At 21.1% G+C, this 20444-nt stretch overlaps 6 protein-coding genes across 6 annotated transcripts; 5 read left to right on the top strand and 1 right to left on the bottom strand. All coding sequences in view use genetic code 6, as the record gives it.

Annotated features, from left to right (window-relative positions):
• Positions 1–1219: 1219 nt before the first annotated feature.
• Positions 1220–3377, top strand: TTHERM_000109324 (kinase domain protein; the record flags this gene model as incomplete). Its single annotated transcript, XM_012796229.1, has 7 exons — positions 1220–1728; positions 1958–1986; positions 2037–2282; positions 2718–2735; positions 2813–2863; positions 3059–3091; positions 3337–3377. 7 exons carry the CDS (start codon positions 1220–1222, stop codon positions 3375–3377), a joined length of 927 nt encoding a protein of 308 aa, XP_012651683.1.
• A 2324-nt stretch (positions 3378–5701) lies between these two features.
• On the top strand, positions 5702–7828 carry TTHERM_000109313 (hypothetical protein; the record flags this gene model as incomplete). The annotated part of the gene is made up of 1 exon (XM_012796228.1): positions 5702–7828. The coding sequence occupies one exon, from the start codon at positions 5702–5704 to the stop codon at positions 7826–7828; it is 2127 nt and encodes a 708-aa protein (XP_012651682.1).
• A 2398-nt stretch (positions 7829–10226) lies between these two features.
• TTHERM_000109302 (hypothetical protein) lies at positions 10227–11485 on the top strand (the record flags this gene model as incomplete). Its single annotated transcript, XM_012796227.1, has 3 exons — positions 10227–10799; positions 11086–11113; positions 11199–11485. The coding sequence occupies 3 exons, from the start codon at positions 10227–10229 to the stop codon at positions 11483–11485; spliced, it is 888 nt and encodes a 295-aa protein (XP_012651681.1).
• Positions 11486–13275: 1790 nt separating this feature from the next.
• On the bottom strand, positions 13276–13992 carry TTHERM_000109291 (hypothetical protein; the record flags this gene model as incomplete). The annotated part of the gene is made up of 3 exons (XM_012796226.1): positions 13276–13344; positions 13622–13873; positions 13963–13992. 3 exons carry the CDS (start codon positions 13990–13992, stop codon positions 13276–13278), a joined length of 351 nt encoding a protein of 116 aa, XP_012651680.1.
• An 841-nt stretch (positions 13993–14833) lies between these two features.
• TTHERM_000109280 (transmembrane protein, putative) lies at positions 14834–15332 on the top strand (the record flags this gene model as incomplete). Its single annotated transcript, XM_012796225.1, has 2 exons — positions 14834–15132; positions 15254–15332. 2 exons carry the CDS (start codon positions 14834–14836, stop codon positions 15330–15332), a joined length of 378 nt encoding a protein of 125 aa, XP_012651679.1.
• Positions 15333–17608: 2276 nt separating this feature from the next.
• TTHERM_00109270 (hypothetical protein) lies at positions 17609–19410 on the top strand (the record flags this gene model as incomplete). Its single annotated transcript, XM_001010619.3, has 2 exons — positions 17609–17856; positions 17919–19410. The coding sequence occupies 2 exons, from the start codon at positions 17609–17611 to the stop codon at positions 19408–19410; spliced, it is 1740 nt and encodes a 579-aa protein (XP_001010619.3).
• Between the last annotated feature and the right edge of the window lie 1034 nt (positions 19411–20444).

Raw genomic sequence — 20444 nt, 5'->3', positions numbered from 1 at the left:
TACCCTTTGTTGTAGCTAAAACAAAATATTTATTAGTGACATTTCACTTATAATTTATTAATTAAGCTTTTTCATTTAAATAAAAAATATTAATTCAAAATTTGATTATCAAAACAATTTTAATTTGGTAATTTCAAAATATGTAGAAAATTTTTTCATAAATAAATATGGTTAATATTTAAATTAAATTTAGGTTAAACTAAGAAAGAAAAAAAAAAATTAATTTTAATGATAGAATTTCAAGTTTAAATCCTTATAAATTTTTCTTACTTAAATTAAACAAAATAAATTGAAATTTTTTTTTTTAAATAGTGTGTCACTAATATGATATCCATAATAACAAGCAAAGATAATAATTATATTTAAAATATTAGATATGATATAATTTTTAACCCTATATATAATAAAATATTAAGATAAGATAATTTACAATTTCTAATAAATATTTAGTTAACTAAAATTCAATACTTAGTAATTTAAAAATTCAATTAAAATAAAAATATTTCATAAAAAAATATCTAAAAATTAAAAAAAATACTTCAGTTGTTTATTAAAGTAATAGATTTTTTGTTTGAGATCAGGAAATCCTGTCCTTAAAAATATAATGGAGAGTGGAAAGTAATTAAAGAGATTTAAATAGTTACTAATGAAATAAAAACAAAATACTAATGATTAACCTCAAACAAGAATAAAAAACTAAATCTAAATAAAAAAGAATAAAGTAAACTGCTTTAGTGATAACTTTTTAATTGAAGCAAATAACTGGTAACAAAGTCAAGTTGAAAAATAAAATATTCATTCTAATTCTTAAATTGGCAGTACTGAAGATATTGAAAATTCATTAAAATGTGATGGATATTTTGATTTATAACTTATTCATAAAGGAACCTACTCTGTTTTGTTGGAAGCTTATTCTTAAAAATAAAATAAAAAGGTATGTTTAAAAATTTCAAAAGAGAGTGAGTAAGACTATTAAATGGTGATGAATGAATTTTAGATATTAAATAGAATACAAAATATATTATCATCGTCATTTAAATCAGATTATTTGAAAAATAATAATATTGTTTAGGTTTTTGAGTTTTTAGATTATTCAAAATTTATTACTTGCATAATTGTTCAAGAATTTTGCTCATTAAATCTAGAAGAAGAAATTACAAATCTTAAATAAGCAAACAAATTTTTTACAAATGAAGATATTAATACTATTTTCATTCATATGATTAACGCTATTAATCATATTCACTCTCACAAAATCATACACTGTGATATCAAACCATCAAATATTCTAAAGTCTCAATAACGTATTTACAAGATTTGTGACTTTGACCTTTCCTCTTAACTAGATCATTTTTAAGATTCAACAAGCATCATGAAAGGGTACACAAAATATTATATGTCACCTGAATAAGAAGAATGGATTAATAATTAAAACCGCACTTAATCATATAAAATTGAAATAACTTAAAAATCTGATGTATTCAACTTAGGAGTTGTATTTTTAGAAGTTTTAGGGGAAGAAATAAATGAGTATAGCTCCTTGCGTATTAGATAAGGAAATTATTTTTTTAGCACTTAAGTGATGAAATCATAATGGTTTGAAAAAGTGTTAATGATGGTCAAGCCTAATCCAAATGAACGAATACATTCATCTTAATTGTTTGGATTGCTATATCCTCTAGAACTATTTTCCTTATAAAATTATGAAAGTTTACTAAATATTTTTGAGTATACTTTTAAAAAAAATACCTTCAGTTAAAATACTGATTTTATTTATTTACTTAATTCAAATCTATATCTTGCAGTGGCATATGAAAGTATAGTAAGCTAAGAGAAATATTAAAATATTTAGTTAATTGCTAAGTTAAATTAATATATTTGCTATATCTAATGCTATCTGGGAAATTTTGTAAGCTGCTTAAGTCATTGCATTAAATCTATTAAGTATTATGAATAGATCTACTTGTATGAGAATAAATTTATAGAGTAAATTATTATTTTGCACCTTATAGCTAGTGATCTTTACATTTTAATAGGTAACGTACAATAATCCATAAGTTAATCTGAAGCAGCCTATGAGCTAATACAAAAATTGAATTTAGGAAATAATATTCCCTTGTATGGGTTAGTATTAATCTATAAAAGCAGATAACTAAGACTAAGTTCAAAGTTAGATGAATCTTTAGAAATAGGATTGTTATCATTGAAATTCTTATAAACAGAAAGTAACGAGTACCTGGTTTTGTCTCTTTTAGAAGTTGCCTAAACATATGAATAAATTGGTTAATTAAAATAATCTTTTGAGTGTAGAAAAAATGCAATTAAAATGATAAATATTAATAAAATATTATAAAATAGCAATATTCCATTTTTATATCATAAAATTATCAACACCTACCAAAAATTATGTTAAACAAAAAAATACTTTAAATATATATTTAATATAAATATGGTAGATTAAATTAATATTTAAAATATTATTGCATATAATCTAATTGCTTAAGGAAATAGGCTTTTAATGGTTTAGTGATTGATTATGATAACCTTTCTTGTTTAACTAAAATGTTAAAAAATTTCCATTAAAATTTACTCATTTCTAAATTAAAGTCAATTAACATAAATACATTTTTAGTTTGACTTTTTATAATTTAATGTATATTCAGAATGAAAAAACTAAAATTTATATAACTCATAATTTCATATTATTATTTTAAAAGGTATTTATTAAAAAACATGTAATTTAACTTAACTCATATTATTTATTCATTTTTTTATTATATCTTATTTCAAATATATTTTAAATACATAATAGATAATACCATAAAATCCCATTAAGGAAAAAGAACATGTTGCGAGGTAAGAGGTAAGAGTCTTAAAATCTAATAAGGAGACTTTTTTAAAAATCTTCTTTTAAAAAACCTCCTTTTTTTAGAACTTTCACAGTATTTATTATAAATATTAAATGAATTTAGGTAAGCCTTTTATTTAAAATATTTAAAAAAATAAACAATCATTAAAAAAATTAATAATCAATAAAATAATTTTAGTTAATTTTTAGTGTAATATGGGGAAGATGAATAAGAAGCTAGAAGTAAGTAAAATAAAAATATATGGAGCTTATTATTTTTAAATTGAAGAAACAAAATATTTATTCTTATTTTTAGACATGAAATGTTTGATTTGTATTGAGAGAGTGAAGATATCTAAATTCACTTTTAAAAAGGGGCAGATAAATTTGGTTACAATTAACTATTAAAATATGTGTCAGCTAAAATAAATGTAATATTTATCAACTTCCCAACAACAGTTTTTTAATTTACTATTTAAATAATATAGTAATACCTTCTGCTAAATATTAGACTATTTAATCCATTTGAGCTGATATTTTTTGGAATTCTAGTATTAATTTTTCAAAATAACACTCATTATTATTTAGATATACTTTGATGCAAACAGATATGATAATATAATAAAACTAAATTCTGTTTAATAAAATAGAGAAAAGTTCTCAAATTTAAATTCCCCAAAAAAATTAAATAGGTTGGTAAATCTACTCTTACTAATTAGTATCTGATTTAAAGAAGGTTTTGCCTAAAAAAAATTGTAAATTTAAAAAAAAAAGCGTAGTAATTGAGTAACAGTAATTAAAGTCAGCAAGTTGATTAGAAATCTAGAGCAAATAGAAAATATATTTTAAGTTTAAGTTATAATTAAAAGATAAAGCCTTATTTTTTTAAATCAGATCAAAGAATAGATAGACTTAAAGCAAAATTTTGAATCGTAGCAAAAATAATTTTAAGAATACTTTCTTGAATTAAAAAGTAACAATAGATAAATAATTTGTTCGAAAATATATTTAAAGAGAAGAATTGCATAAATTTTTTAATTAAAAATAGAGCAGTATCTCTAAACACTTATAGTACATGGGAGTAAGAAATAAATTTTTTAAAAATTAACTATCTATATAGGATAAGGAGGTAAAAATTTAAAATGAGCTGACAAATTTTACAATTATACTGATTCAATTTTTTAATGATTACAAATTTGTTTAATTAATTTCTTTTTTTTACCCACCTAACTTACAAAATAAAGAGTAGAAAAGTTTTTGCTTTGAATTTTTGTTCAAAAACTCTTTATTAGTACTTTTAATTTCTATTAGTTCTTTCAAAGTATATGTATAAATAAATTTTATAAAGTAAAAAGTACTTAATTTAAATAAATTTCTTTTTAACTCAAAATAATTCGAGATTTTATGAAATTGATGAGTATATAATCAGAGAAGTGTACACGCTGCACATTTAGTAAAATAAAATTATTACTTTCTAAGGAATAAGTAAAAATACTCTATTTAAATTTAAAGCAATAATTTTATATTTTATAAAATAAATTATTTATAAAAGCACTTTCTTTATTTAAAATTTCTAAGCTTCCATCAAAATGCTTTGGGTTATTACAATTTATTTAAATTGTCATTACTATTTTTAGAATTTAAAAATTTTTTTATTAGATTGATTACCAAATTTACTAATACTTATTTAAGATAAGCACATAAAAAATTGCAGAAATTATTTTTTTATTAATTAACATCATCAAAATATGTAAACATTAATAAAGAAATGAAATTTTGAAGTAAAGCAGATTTAAAAAATGTATATATATTGCTATGCACTTGTTTTAGCTGCTTGCTTAACAATTAAAATAAACGTAAATTCTCATTTATTAAGGTGTAAAATTACAATTTTTAGAAATGTTTAAATTAAAGTATTAAAAAAAGGAAAAAAAGTTTTTTTTTTTCAAAAACATTTATTTATGAAAATATATGGTATTAAAATAAATATCTTTTAAATTTATTATACAACACTTATTTATATTGTTAAATATACTGGTATTATGTTAATATTTGTTATAATTTAAGAATTTAAATAAAACTAGAAGGTATTTTGAATGAAATTATAGAGAAATCAAGATTAAATGCATATGCCTTTTGTTAAATTAAAAATATCAATACTCTGTAGTCAAAGTAACTTCTAACTTAACTAAATTACATAAAAACTAGAGCTTTTTGTTTTATTTTATTAAAAAAAAAACATATATAGTATATTTTTAAAGCTTTGCGTAAATGTAAGATTTATATAATCAGTACTTCAAAATTCAAAATTGACTTTATTTATAAAATATATTAAATGCTAGAAATAAAAATATTACCTATTGATATATATTGTTTTAACTTATAATAGCATTTAGTAAATTCCTTAAATTTAAATAAGTATAAACTATTATAAATTTAATATATGAGATAGCCTTAAAATAGCTAAAAATATTGTTTAAGCATTTCAAGAAAAATTATCATAAATCCAGCAACCCCTAATATTTCCAATAGTAAATTTTATTAAAAAATCATTTTAAATGAAATAAAAATGTATTTTATATTTTTTTTTATAACTTTTATGTTGTATTTATATGTATAACTAAATTATTTTTAAGGAATAAAAAGTTTTTAACTTTGTAATCTTATCAAATTTCACCACTAATTTTAAAGGATTGAAGGAAATTCACAAACAATTACTAAATCACATTTTAAATAAAAAATAAAAGTTCTTTCCTCTCACTATTTAAAAATTGTTGTTCAATAACCAATAAATCAAATTTAAAAATTTTTAAAAGATTAATAAACTCAAAAAAATAATAATAATAAAATAAAATGGAATTCAAAGTCCTTTAATAGTAACACAATTTTCTTGAAAAATTGGATATATTTGGAATAGGAATAAATATTAGGTTTAATAAAGAAGCTAATCACAAAACTAAAATTGGTGGATTAGTAACTCTTTGTTTAATTGGTATTTTAACATATCAAATTAAGCTAATTATTGATTAACTTTATGACTATACTCATCCTTATGTTCTTTTTGAGTAGAAATTTACTTCAGAACCATCACGTTATAACTTGACTTCAGACAAATTCATCTTAACTTTTGGCTTACAAAATTCTACTTCTCAGCATTATATTGATCCTACAATTTATAATGCTACTCTTTTGATAAAATAAACTATAAAAACTAAAAATGAAGCTACTGGGTTATTCGTAGCTAGTACAACAATAAGAACAGTAAAAACAGAGCCATGCAGGATAGATCATTTCAATATTCCTGAAGTTAATAACTATTTTATTTCATTAAGCTACAAAAATATGTATTGTATTAGTAAAGAAGAAACGGATTTGTATCTTTAAGGATAATTCGATGCTCAGCACTATTCAACTTTAGAGCTTAAAGTAACTTCTTGCTCAGGCAGCAATTGCAACCCTAATATGAATCAACTTCTTGAATATTGTAGGTTGGCTATCTACTACGTAGATTATTCTGTTATTCCTTCAGATAAATCAAAACCTTTCTAACCACTTGGAAGGCAATCTTTTTGGATCTCTGGACCAGAGTTTACAAAATAAACAAATATTAATTTTAGGAACACTTACTTGAATTCTGATTATGGTTTAATGGGAACTGATATATAGACGACGAATGCGTTGACACTAAGCGGTGATAGAGAATAGGTTTCGCCTAAATCAGGAAATCTCCTCTATGATTGTTATATTTCATTTGAAAAAAATGTAGATAATATATACAACAGATCTTATCAAAAGCTTGATAAATCACTATCTTAGCTTGGTGGTATATTTAATATATTTTTTACAGTGGGAGCTATAATTTGCAGGCCTTTATCTCAAATAGAATTAGATTTAAAGCTAATAAATAGATTATTTAATTTTGAAGACCCAAATGATTAATCAGATAAGAAAAAATAAGATAAAAAAAGAAATTCAAAAGACAGTGAAAAAAAAGAAGAAATTTATACCCAAGCAGCTGATTAAATTTTGATTTCAAAAGAAGATCAATAAAAAACGTTATTCAAATATGAATTATAGAAATCATTAAATTAAAAGTCCTAAATTTCTTCTGTGTAAAAAAGTGAAGGTGATGAATTAAATGTTTTTTAAAGTAGACCTTTATATAAATTAGAAAGACCAAATCCAACAACAATGAGAGAAACTTACAGAGAGAAATTAAAAGCTTTAAAAAAAGGAGAAAATAAAGATAATAACAAAAAGAGCAAGAAAGATATATAAAAGGAGGCGAATGAGCTTAATAGCTTTTTTAGCTTTTCTAAAAATAAAATTTCATTCTAAGGTTGGGAATATTATGCGAATTTCTTTAAATTTTCAAAACTATGTAAACGGAAAAGGTATGAACTCCTTTAAAAAGGTGTAGATAAATTATATAATTAAATTGATATTTTTTACCTTGTTTAAAAGCTTCTAGAGGTTGAAAAATTGAAGCGACTTTTACTTAACGAAAATTAAATTAAGTTATTTGAATTTATTCCAAAACCTGTTTTAACTCTTGATGAATAAAAATCAAATAACCCATCAGATAAAATTGGGTTACTTTATGAAGATGAAAAAGATATAATGCAGAAAACAAGCGAAGTCTAAGAGGCTTTCTAGTAAATAATAAACTCAAAAACAAAACCTTCTAAAATAGACATAAGGATTTTAGAGCTCTTAGATCCTCAATTCAAATAATTGCTTTCAGATTTAGTCGATATATAGGGTGAATCAACTAACTTAAGGTAAACTCCTATATTAGAACCATAATAAAAGAGTATCTTTGAAAAACAAGACTTTATATTAGATGATTTGTAAGTACCACTTGAGGAACAAAGTTAGGAATAAAAACCATAATATTTTAATTTTACTCCAAGCAAAACACTGGGTAGTATATATTCAAGTTAAAAAAAAGAAGGCTTACCTAACATGTACCCAATTTGATTTATAATTTAATATACAGCCTCTGTAAATTATAAATAAATGCTATATTCTTATTATGTATGTGTGTTTATTTAATTGTAAGCTTTACCCAGTATTTTATTATTATTATTTTTATCAATTTCCCTTTTTTGTAGCTGAAATTTGACAAAATCATAATCAGTAAAAATTCGCTCATAATTTATTAATTGAGTTTTTTATTAAATTAATTAGAACAAAAAGATTAATTTCAAAATTTGATCATCTATAACTCATAATCTTTTATTTTTATAAAAACTATTTAATATAAATAATTTAAATTTTAACTATTTTAATTTGGTAAATAAGTCTATCTTAAATTAATTAAATCTGAATATAAATAAACAATTTTCTGTATTTAAAATATATAGAAATTGTTAATTTTTAAGATTATAAAGAATCAAATAAAAGCAATTTATATGATAAAATTATTTAGAATTAAACAAAATAAATAGAAGTATTTTATATAATATATATTATTATCACTAATATAATATAATGTTTTAATCCTAATTATAGTAAAAAACTAAGAGAAGATAATTCTGTAAATGTAAATTTCTAATAAATTTTTAATTAATTATAAATTAAATACTTAACAAATCAAAAAATTCAATTAAAATATAAAATATTTTTAAAAAATATCTAAATAGATTTAAAAAACTCTTTCAATTATTAATTAAAGTAATAGAGCTTTTGTTTGAAATCAGGAAACTCTATCATTAAAAACATAATGGAGAGTATTTAGTAATTAAAGGTATTTAAAAAGCTAAAAATGAAATAAAAACAAAATATTAAAAATTAATTTCAAATAAGAATAAAAAACTAAATTTAAATATAAAAAAATAAAGTAAACTTCATCTTTAAAGTTAAAAAAAATGTGTGTTTAAAAATATCAAAACCTATTAAATAATGATGATGAGTTCTAGATATTAAATAGAAAGCAAAATAAATCATCATCTTCATTTAAATATGGTGTTTAGTAAATAATAATATTGTTTAGATTATATGGTTTTTAGATTATTCAAAATTTATTAACTAACTTCGAAAAAAGAAAGCAGAAGAGTTTTTGATTTGAATTTTTGAACAAAAACTATTGAATATTTAAAAAAATCTTGATGATAAATAAATTTATTTTTAAATCAAAACATAATTCAATATTTTATAAAATTGATGAGTATATAATCAAAGCGCTTTTCATTAATTGAAATTATCAAATTATTTTACTTAAATTTACACCTATAATTTATTTTCTATTTAAAATAATTAATTATTTGTAATAATATTTTCTATATTTCAGACTTCCAAGCTTCCAAAAAAATGTTTTAAGCTATCAATTTATTTCAATAGTCATTACTATTTTAAGATTTACTAATTTTTTTATTTGATTGATTAATAAATTTGCTAATTTTATTTAGAACAAAATAAATACATAAAAATTTGCAAAAATTCTTTTGTTATTTATTAATTAACATAAACAAAATTGTAAACAGTAAGTAAAGAAAAGAAAATTCGAGATAAAAGAAATATAAAATAATGTATACAAATATTAATGTACGTACTTCTTTTAGCTATGAACAATTTAAATATACTTAATTTCACATTTGTTAAGGAAAAAATGAAAATGATTTATCTAAATAAAATATATTTTTAATTTATTAGTCAGCAAAAATAAATTTAAATTGTTAAATCAACTTGTATTATGTATAATATTAATTTTGGTTATAATTGAAGAATTAATTAAAAAATAGAAGGTATTTTGAATTAAGTTATTGAGAGTGTCTTTTGTTAAATTAAAGATATCAATACTTTTTAGTCAAAGTAACTTGTAACTTTACTAATTGACATAAAAATCGGAGATTTTCTTTTTATTAAATTAAAAAATAAAGTTGTAATATATTTTTAATTTTTTTGATATTGGAAATTGGAAATTCAGTACTAAAAAATTGAATTAAAATAAAAGATATATTAAGAGGGATATATAAAAATGTATATCATTCTATATATTGTTTCAATTTATAATAGCATTAAGTAAATTTCTTAAATTTGAATAAGTATAATGCACGATAAAAAATCGAATATAAGTAGTCTTAAAATAGTTAAAAATATTATAAAAGGGTTACAAGAAAAATTAGCATAAATTAAGTTTTCATAAAATAAAAATGTATTTTATGTAATATATTTTATCATTTATGTATAACTATATTATTTTTATGGAACCAAAAGTCTTTAATATTTTAATCTTATCAAATTTCACCACTAATATCTAAGAGAATGAAGAAAATTCACAAAATTTAACTAAATAACAATTTAAATTATATTAAAAAGCTGTTTCCACTCACTATTTAAACTCAAAAAAAAATAATAATAATAATAAAAAAAGAAAATGGAATTCAAAGCCCTTTAATAGTAACACAATTTTCTTGAAAGATTGGATTTATTAGGTATAGGAATAAATATAAAGTTTAATAAATAAGCTAGTCACAAAAATAAAAATGGTGGATTAGTAACTGTTTGTTTACTTGGTATTTTAGGATATCAAATTAAACTTATTCTTGATTAGCTTTATGACTACCCTCATCCTTATGTTCTTTAAGAATAGAAATTTACTGCAGAACCATAACGTTATAATCTGACTTCAGACAAATTCATCTTAACTTTTGGCTTTCAAAATTCTACTTCTCAACATTACATTGATCCTACAGTTTATAATGCTACTCTTACGATTAAATAAACAATAAAAACTAAAAAGGAAGCAACTGGGTAATTCGTAGTTAGTACAACAATAAGAACAGTAAAAATAGAGCCATGCAGGATAGATTATTTCAATATTCTTGAAGTTAATAACTATTTTATTTCATTAAGCTACCAAAATATGTATTGTATTAGTACAGAAGAAACAGATTTATATTTTTAAGGATAATTCGATGCTCAACACTATTCAGCTTTTGAGCTTGTGGTAAGTTCTTGCACATATAGTAATTGCAACCCTAATATGAATCATTTCTTCAATATTATAAATTGGCTATTTACTACACTGACTATTCTGTTATTCCTTTGGATAAAGCAAAACCTTTCTAACCTCTTGGAAAGCAATCATTTTGGGTTTCAGGACCAGATCTAATGCGTTGACACTCAGCAGTGAAAGAGAAAAGTTTACACCTAAAACAGGAAATTTTCTCTTTGATTGTTATATTTAATTGGATAGAAATGTAGAATACATTTATAATAGATATTATCAAAAGCTTGATAAATCATTATCTTAGCTTGGTGGTATATTTAATATACTTTTTACAGTGGGAGCTTTAATTTGTAGGCCTTTATCACAAATAGAATTAGATTTAAAACTAATAAATAGATTATTTAATTTTGAAGAGCCGACAAAATGAATCAGATAAGAAAAAATAGGATTAAAATAAAAGCTCATAAGAAAATGATAAGAAAGAAGAAATGTATGCCCAAGCAGCTGATTAAATTTTGATTACAAAAGAAGATCAATAAAAAACATCATTCAAATTTGAATTATAGAAATCAATAAATTAAAAGTCCCAAGGTTCTTCAAGTAAAAAAGCAATGGAGAAGAATAAAATATTTAATAAAGTAGAGTTTTATAAAAATTTGAAAGAGTAAACTAAACTGTAATGAGAGGAACTTATAATCAGAAAATAAAAAATTTTAAAATAGAAGAAAATAAAGAATGTAGTAAAAAGAACAAGAAAGATATAGAAATGGAGGCATTAAAAATTTATAGCTTTTTTAGCTTTTCTAAAAATAATATTTCATTTTAACGTTGGGATTATTGCGCGAATTTCTTTAAATTTACCAAAATTTGCAAAACGAGAAGATATGAACTCCTTTAAAAAGGTGAAGATAAACTATATAATTAAATTGATTTTTTTTATCTTGTTTAAAAGCTTTTATAAGTTGAGAAATTGAAGCGACTTTTACTTAACGAAAATTAAATTAAGTTATTTGAATTTATCCCAAAGCCTGTTCTAATTCTAGATGAAAAAAAATCAGATTATTTATAAGATAAAATTGGGCTACTTAATGATTGTGAAAAAGATGTAACACAGAAAACAAGTGAAGTCTAAGATGCTTTCTTATAAATAATAAATTCAAATAATTCCTTTCATATTTAGCTAATTTATAGGGAGTATCAATTAAATTAAGGATAATTCATATACTAGATACATAATAAAAGAGTATTTTTGAAAAAAAAGACTTCATTTTAGATGACTTATAAGTACCAATTGAGGAATATAGTTCACAATAAAAATTATTGTATTTTAATGTTACTCCAAGCAAAACACAAGGTAGTATTTATTAAAGTTAAAAAAAGAAGAGCTATTTAACATGAACCCATTTTGATTTATCATTTAATATATAGCCTGTCTAAATTATAAACAAATGCTATATTCTTATTATTTATGTTTTTTTATTGTTTATAAGCTTTATCCAATATTTTATTATTAGTATTTTTATTAATTGCCCTTTGTTTTAGCTGAAACAAATTCTTTATTAGTGACAATTCACTTATAATTTATTAAATAAGCTTTTTCATATAAACAATAAATATTAATATCTAAATTTGATTATCAAAACAATTTTAATTTGGTAATTTCAAAATATGTAGAAAATTTTTTCATAATAAAAAATGGTTAATATTTTTGATTTTTAAATTGAATTTGCGAAAAAATAAGAAAGAAAAAATAAAATTTTTATTTTAATGATAGAATTTCAAGTTTAAATCCTAATAAATTTTTCTTACTTAAATTAAACAAAATAAATAGAAATTTTTTTTTAAATAGTGTGTAACTAATATGATATTCATAATAACAAGCAAGGATAATAATGGTATTTAAAATATTAGATATGACTTATTTTTTAAAGCTATATATAATAAAATATTAATAGAAGATAGTTTAGAATTTCTAATAAATATTTAGTTAACTAAAATTCAAAACTTAGTAATTTAAAAATAAAATTAAAATTAAAATATTTCTTAAAAAAATATCTAAAAAGTTAATAAAATACTTCAGTTATTTATTAAAGTAATAGAACTTTTGTTTGAGATAAGGAAACCCTGTCATTAAAAATATAATGGAGAGTGGAAAGTAATTAAAGATATTTAAATAGTTACTAATGAAATAATTGGCAGTACTGAAAATATTGAAAATTCATTAAAATGTGATGGATATATTGATTTATAACTTATTCATAAAGCAACCTACTCTGTTTTATTGGAAGTTTATTCTTAAAAATAAAATAAAAAGGTGTGTTTAAAAATTTCAGAAGAGAGTGAGTTAGACTATTAAATGGTGATCAATGAATTCTAGATATTAAATAGAATGCAAAATATATCATAATTGTCATTTAAATAAGATAATTTGAAAAATAATAATATTGTTTAGGTTTTTGAATTTTTAGATTATTCAAAATTTATTACTTGCATAATTGTTCAAGAACTTTGCTAATAAAATCTAGAAGAAGAAATTACAAATCTTAAATAATAAAACAAATTTTTTACAAATGAAGATATTAATACTATTTTCATTCATATGATTAACGCTATTAATCATATTCACTCTCACAAAATCATACACTGTGATATCAAACCATCAAATATTCTAAAGTCTCAATAAAGTATTTACAAGATTTGCGACTTTGACCTTTCCTCTTAACTTGATCAATTTTAAGATTCAACAAGCATCATGAAAGGATACACTAAATATTAATGTCTCCAGAATAAGATGAATGGAATAATAATTAAAAACGTACTTAATCATATAAAATTGAAATAACTTAAAAATCTGATGTATTTAACTTAGGAATTGTATTTTTAGAAGTTTTAGGGGTAGAAGTAAATGAGTATAGCTCCTAGCGTATTAGATAAGAAAATTATTTTTTTAGCACTTAAGTGATGAAATCATAATGGTTTGAGAAAGTGTTAATGATGGTCAAGTCTAATCCAAATGAATGAATACATTCATCTTAACTGCTTGGATTGCTATATCCTCTAGAACTATTTTCCTTATAAAATTTTGAAAGTTTAGTAAATATTTTTGAGTATACTTTTAAACAAAATACCTTCAGCTAAAATACTGATTTTATTTATTTACTTAATTCAAATCTATATCTTGCAGTGGCATATGAAAGTATAGTAAGCTAAGAGAAATGTTAAAATATATAGTTAATTGCTAAGTTAAATTAATATATTTGCTATATCTAATTCTTTCTGGGAAATTTTGTAAGCTGCTTAAGTCATTGTATTAAATCTATTAAGTATTATGAATAGATCTACTTGTATGAGAATAAATTTATAGAGTAAATTATTTTTTTGCTCCTTTTTGCTAGTGATCTTTACAATTTGATAGGTAACGTAAATTAATCCATAAGTTAATCGGAAGCAGCCAATGAGCTAATACAAAAATTGAATTTAGGAAATAATATTCCCTTGTCTGGATTAGTATTAATCTATAAAAGCAGATAACTAAGACTAAGTTCTAAATTAGATGAATCTTTAGAAATAGGATTGTTATCATTGAAAATCTTATAAACAGAAAGTAGCGAGTACCTGGTTTTGTTTCTTTTAGAAGTTGCCTAAATATATGAATAAATTGGTTAATTAAAATAATATATTGAGTGTAGAAAAAATGCAATCAAAATGATAAATATTAACAAAATATTATAAAATAGCAATATTCCATTTTTATATCATAAAATTATCAAAACCTACAAAAAATTTTGTTAAACAAAAAAATACTTTTTAAATATATTTAACATAAATATGGTAGATTAAATTAATATTTAAAATATTATTGCATATAATCTAATTGCTTAAGGAAATAAGCTTTTAATGGTTTAGTGATTGATTATGCTAATCTTTCTTGTTTAACTAAAATGCTAAAAAAATTTCCATTAAAATTAACTCATTTCTAAATTAAAGTCAATTAACATAAATATATTTTTAGTTTGAATTTTTATAATTTAATGTATATTCAGAATGAAATAACTTAAATCAATATAACTCATAATTTCATATTACTATTTTAAAAAGTATTTATTAAACTCATATTATTTATTCATTTTTTTATAATATCCTATTTCAAATATATTTTAAATAAATAATAGATAATACCATAAAACCCCATTAAGGAAAAAGAATGTGTTGCGAGGTAAGAGGTAAGAGTCTTAAAATTCTAAGGAGAACTTTTAAAAAATCTTCTTTTAAAAAACCTCCTAAAATAAGAACTTTCACAGTATTTATAATAAATATTAAATGAATTTAGGTAAAGCTGGCTTTTATTTAAAATATTTAAAAAATAAGCAATCATTAAAAAAATTAATAATCAATAAAATAATTTTATTTAATTTTTAGTGTAACTTTATTAATTTAATATCAAAAAATAGGTTTTTAAAAAGAAGAAGGTAAACAAAAATGAGGAAGATGAAAAAGAAGCTAGAAGTAAGTAAAAATAAAAGTATGTGAAGCTAATTATTTTTAAATTGAAGAAACAAAATATTGATTCTTATTTTTTAGACATGAAATGTTTGATTTGAATTGTGAGAAGTCAAGAAATCTAAATTCACTTTTAAAAAGGTGCAAATAAATACGCATGGTTACAATTAATTATTAATATATGTGTCAGCCAAAATAAATTCAATATTTATCAACTTCCCAAGACGTTTTTTTAATTTACTATTTATATAATGTAGTAATACCTTCTGCTAAACAAAAGACTACTTTTTGGTTATGATAATATAATTAACCTAAATTCTGTTTAATATAATAGAGTAAATTTCTCATATTTACATTCCCCAATATAAATTAAAAAGGTTGGTAAATCTACTCTTATTAATTATTGTCTGATTTAATGAAGGTTTTGCCTAAAAAAATTGTAAATTGATAAAAAAAGTGTAGAAAAATAATTAAGTAACAGTAATTAAATTATAGCAAATAGAAAATATATTTTAAGTTTAAGCTAAAATTAAAAGATAAAGCCTTTTCTTTCTAAATTAGATCAAAGAATAGACTTAAAGCAACATTTTAAATAGTAACAAAAATAATTTTAAGAATACTTTTGAATTAAAAAGTAACAATAGATAAATAATTTAATCGGAAATATATTTAAAGAGAAGAATTGCATAAATTTTTTAATTAAAAATAGGGCAGTATCTCAGTACACTTATAGTAAGTACATGGGAGTATTATATCAATTTTTTAAAAATTAGTTATCTATGTAGGATAAGGGGGTTAAAATTTAAAATCAGCTGACAAATTTTAATAATATACTGATTTCAATTTTTTAATGATTACAAATTGTTTAATTAATTTCTTTTTTTACCCACCTAACTTATAAAGTAAAGATTAAATGAGTTTTTACTTTGTATTTTTGTTCAAAAACACTTTATTAGTACTTTTAATTTCTATCAATTCCTTCAAAGTATATCTATTAATAAATTTTACAAAGTTAAAAGCACTTAATTTAAATAAATTTCTTTTTAACTCAAAATAATTCGAGATTTTATCAAATTGATGAGTATATAATCAGAGAAGTGAATACGCTGTACATTTACTAAAATAAAATTATTACTTTCTAAAGAATAAGTCAAAATACTCTATTTAAATTTAAAGCAATAATTTAATATTTTTATGAAATAAATTATTAATAAAAGCACTTTCTTTTTTTAAAATTTCTAAACTTCCATCAATATGCTTTGAGTTATTACAATTTATTTAAATTGTCATTACTATTTTTAGATTTAAAAAATTTTTTTATTAGATTGATTAACAAATTTGCAAACTAATACTTATTTAAGAAAAGCTCATAAAAAATTCCAGAAATTCTTTTTTATTGTTTAAAATAATCAAAATCTGTAAGCATGAATATAAAGAAAAGAAAATTAGAAGTAAAGCAAATTTAAAAAATGTTTTTATATTGTTATGCACTTTTTTTAGCTGCTTAACAATTAAAATAAATGTAAATTCTCATTTATTAAGGTATAAAATTTAAATTTTTCGAAATTTTTAAATTAAATTAAAATTTATTTAAATTATTAAAAACTAAATACAAATCACATATAAAAATATAAAATACTATTATATAAATTTATTTAATATTATATTAATTTCTATTAGAAAGATAAGTAGTTATAGGTGTAACCTATCACTGTTTATCTCTCTATTACAAAAAAAATCTGCAATTAGCAATATAACTAAATTATTTTTAAATAAAAAGTTTTTAACTTTATAATCTTATCAAATTTCGCCACTAATTTCAAAGAGAAATTCACAAGAAATTCTAAATTATATTTAAATAAAAAATAAAAAGTTCTTTCCTCTCACCATTTAAAAAATTGTTATACAATAACCAATAAATTAAATTAAAAAATTTTTTAAATATTAATAAACTAAAAAAAAATAACAATAATAAAATATAATGGAATTCAAAGTCCTTTAATAATAACGCAATTTTCTTGAAAAATTGGATATATTTGGAATAGGAATAAATATTAGGTTTAATAAAGAAGCTAATCACAAAACTAAAATTGGTGGAATAGTAACTCTTTGCTTAATTGCTGTATTATCTTATCAAATTAAGCTAATTATTGATGAACTGTATGACTTTACTCATCCTTATGTTCTTTACGAGTAGAAATTTACTTCAGAACCATCACGTTATAACTTGACTTCAGACAAATTCCTCATCACTTTTGGCTTACAAAATTCTACTTCTCAGCATTATATTGATCCTACAATTTATAATGCTACTCTTTTGTTAAAATAAATTATAAAAACTAAAGATGAAGCTACTGGGTAAATCGTAGCTCATACAACATTAAGAACAGTTAAAACAGAGCCATGCAGGATAGATCATTTCAATATTCCTGAAGTTAATAACTATTTTATTTCACTAAGCTACAAAAATATGTATTGTATTAGTAAAGAAGAAACGGATTTGTATCTTTAAGGATAATTCGATGCTCAGCACTATTCAACTTTAGAGCTTTAGGTAAATTCTTGCACAGGCAGCAATTGCAACCCTAATATGAATAAACTTCTTCAATATTGTAGGTTGGCTATCTACTACGTAGATTATTCTGTTATTACTTCAGATAAAGCAAAACCTTTCTAACCACTTGGAAGAATATCGTTTTGGATCTCTGGACCAGAGTTTACAAAATAAACAAATATTAATTTTAGGAACACTTACTTGAATTCTGATTATGGTTTAATGGGAACTGATATATAGACAACGAACGCGTTGACACTAAGCGGTGATAGAGAATAGGTTTCGCCTAAATCAGGAAATCTCCTCTTTGATTGTTTTATTTCATTTGAAAAAAATGTAGATAATGTATACAACAGATCTTATCAAAAGCTTGATAGATCACTATCTTAGCTTGGTGGTATATTTAATATAATTTTTACTGTGGGAGCTATAATTTGCAGGCCTTTATCTCAAATAGAATTAGATTTAAAGCTAATAAATAGATTATTTAATTTTCAAGACCCAAATGATTAATCAGATAAGAAAAAATAGGATAAAAAAAGAAATTCAAAAGACAGTGAAAAAAAAGAAGAAATTTATACCCAAGCAGCTGATTAAATTTTGATTACAAAAGAAGACCAATAAAAAACGCTATTCAAATATGAATTACAGAAATCATTAAATTAAAAGTCCTAAGTTTCTTCTGTGTAAAAAAGTGAAGGTGATGAATTAAATATTTTTTAAAGTAAACATTTATATAAATTTGAAAGACCAAATTCAACAACTATCAGAGAAACTTACAAAGAGAAATTAAAAGCTTTAAAAAAAGGAGAAAATAAAGATAGTAACAAAAAGAGTAAGTAAGATATATAAAAGGAGGCGAAAGAGCTTAATAGCTTTTTTAGTTTTTCTTTAAATAAAATTTCATTTTAGGGTTGGGAATATTATGCGAATTTCTTTAAATTTTCAAAACTATGTAAACGGAAAAGGTATGAACTCCTTTAAAAAGGTGTAGATAAATTATATAATTAAATTGATATTTTTTACCTTGTTTAAAAGCTTCTAGAGGTTGAAAAATTGAAGCGACTTTTACTTAACGAAAATTAAATTAAGTTATTTGAATTTATCCCAAAACCACTTTTAACTCTTGATGAATAAAAATCAAATAACTTATCAGATAAAATTGGGTTACTTTATGAAGATGAAAAAGATATAATGCAGAAAACAAGCGAAGTATAAGAGGCTTTCTAGCAAATAATAAACTCAAAAGCAAAACCTTCTAAAATAGACATAAGGATTTTAGAGCTCTTAGATCCTCAATTCAAATAATTGCTTTCAGATTTAGTCAATATTTAGGGTGAATCAACTAATTTAAGGTAAACTCCTATATTAGAGCTATAATAAAAGAGTATCTTTGAAAAACAAGACTTCATATTAGATGATTTGTAAGTACCACTAGAGGAACAAAGTTAGGAATAAAAATCATAATATTTTAATTTTACTCCAAGCAAAACACTGGGTAGTATATATTAAAGTTAAAAAAAAGAAGGCTTACCTAACATGTACCCAATTTGATTTTTTATATAATAAAAAGCCTATGTAAATTATAAATAAATGCTTTATTCTTATTATGTTTATGTATTTATTTATTTGTAAGCTTTACCCAATATTTTATTATTATTATTTTTATCAATTTCCCTTTTATGTAGCTGAAATTTGACAAAATCATAATCAGCAAAAATTTGCTCGTAATTTATTAATTGAGTTTTTTATTAAATTAATTAGAACAAAAAGATTAATTTAAAAATTTGATGATCTATAACTCATAATGTTTTATTTTGATAAATACTATTTAATATAATTATAAAATTTAAATTTTAACTATTTTAATTTGGTATTAAGTTAATTAAATCTGAAAATAAATAAACAATTTTCTGTATTTAAAATATTTAGAAATTGTTATTTTTTAAGATTATTAAGAATCAAATAAAAGCAATTTATATGAAAAAATTATTTAGAATTAAATTACTATTAATAATAACAAGGTTAGATAAAAATTAAAAAAAACAATAATTATTTAAAGAAAAGTAAATTATTTTTAATAAATTAGAAAGTCTCTGTTGATATTAAAATATTTTTAAGATAAGTGGAAAAATAAATTTTCAAAATAAGAAAAAAATTGTATCAAGATAAAATACGATGAGTATTTTTGATTTTTAAATAAAATTTACTCTAAAGTTTAATAATTAAAGGGATTTAAAAAGCTAAAAATGAAATAAAAACAAAATATTAAAAATTAATTTCAAATAAGAATAAAAAACTAAATTTAAATATAAAAGAATAAAGTAAACTGCTTAAGTAATATCTTTTTAATTGAAGCAAATAATTGTAAACATAGTTAAGTTGAAAAATAAAATATTTTTATTCTAACTCTTAATACTGAAGAAATTCAAAATTCTTTAAAATATCATAGATATTTTTATTGATAACTTATTAATAAAGTTTTATTGGAAACTTCTTCTTTAAAGTAAAAAAAAAATGTGTGTTTAAAAAAATATCAAAACCTATTAAATAATGATGAATAAGTTCTAAATATTAAATAGAAAGAA

The sequence above is a fragment of the Tetrahymena thermophila genome (genome assembly GCF_000189635.1).
Source record: "Tetrahymena thermophila SB210 genomic scaffold scf_8254752, whole genome shotgun sequence".
Lineage (NCBI taxonomy): Eukaryota > Ciliophora > Oligohymenophorea > Hymenostomatida > Tetrahymenidae > Tetrahymena > Tetrahymena thermophila.
Note: the sequence above shows the minus strand (reverse complement) of the source record. Positions and strands in the feature narration are given on the sequence as shown.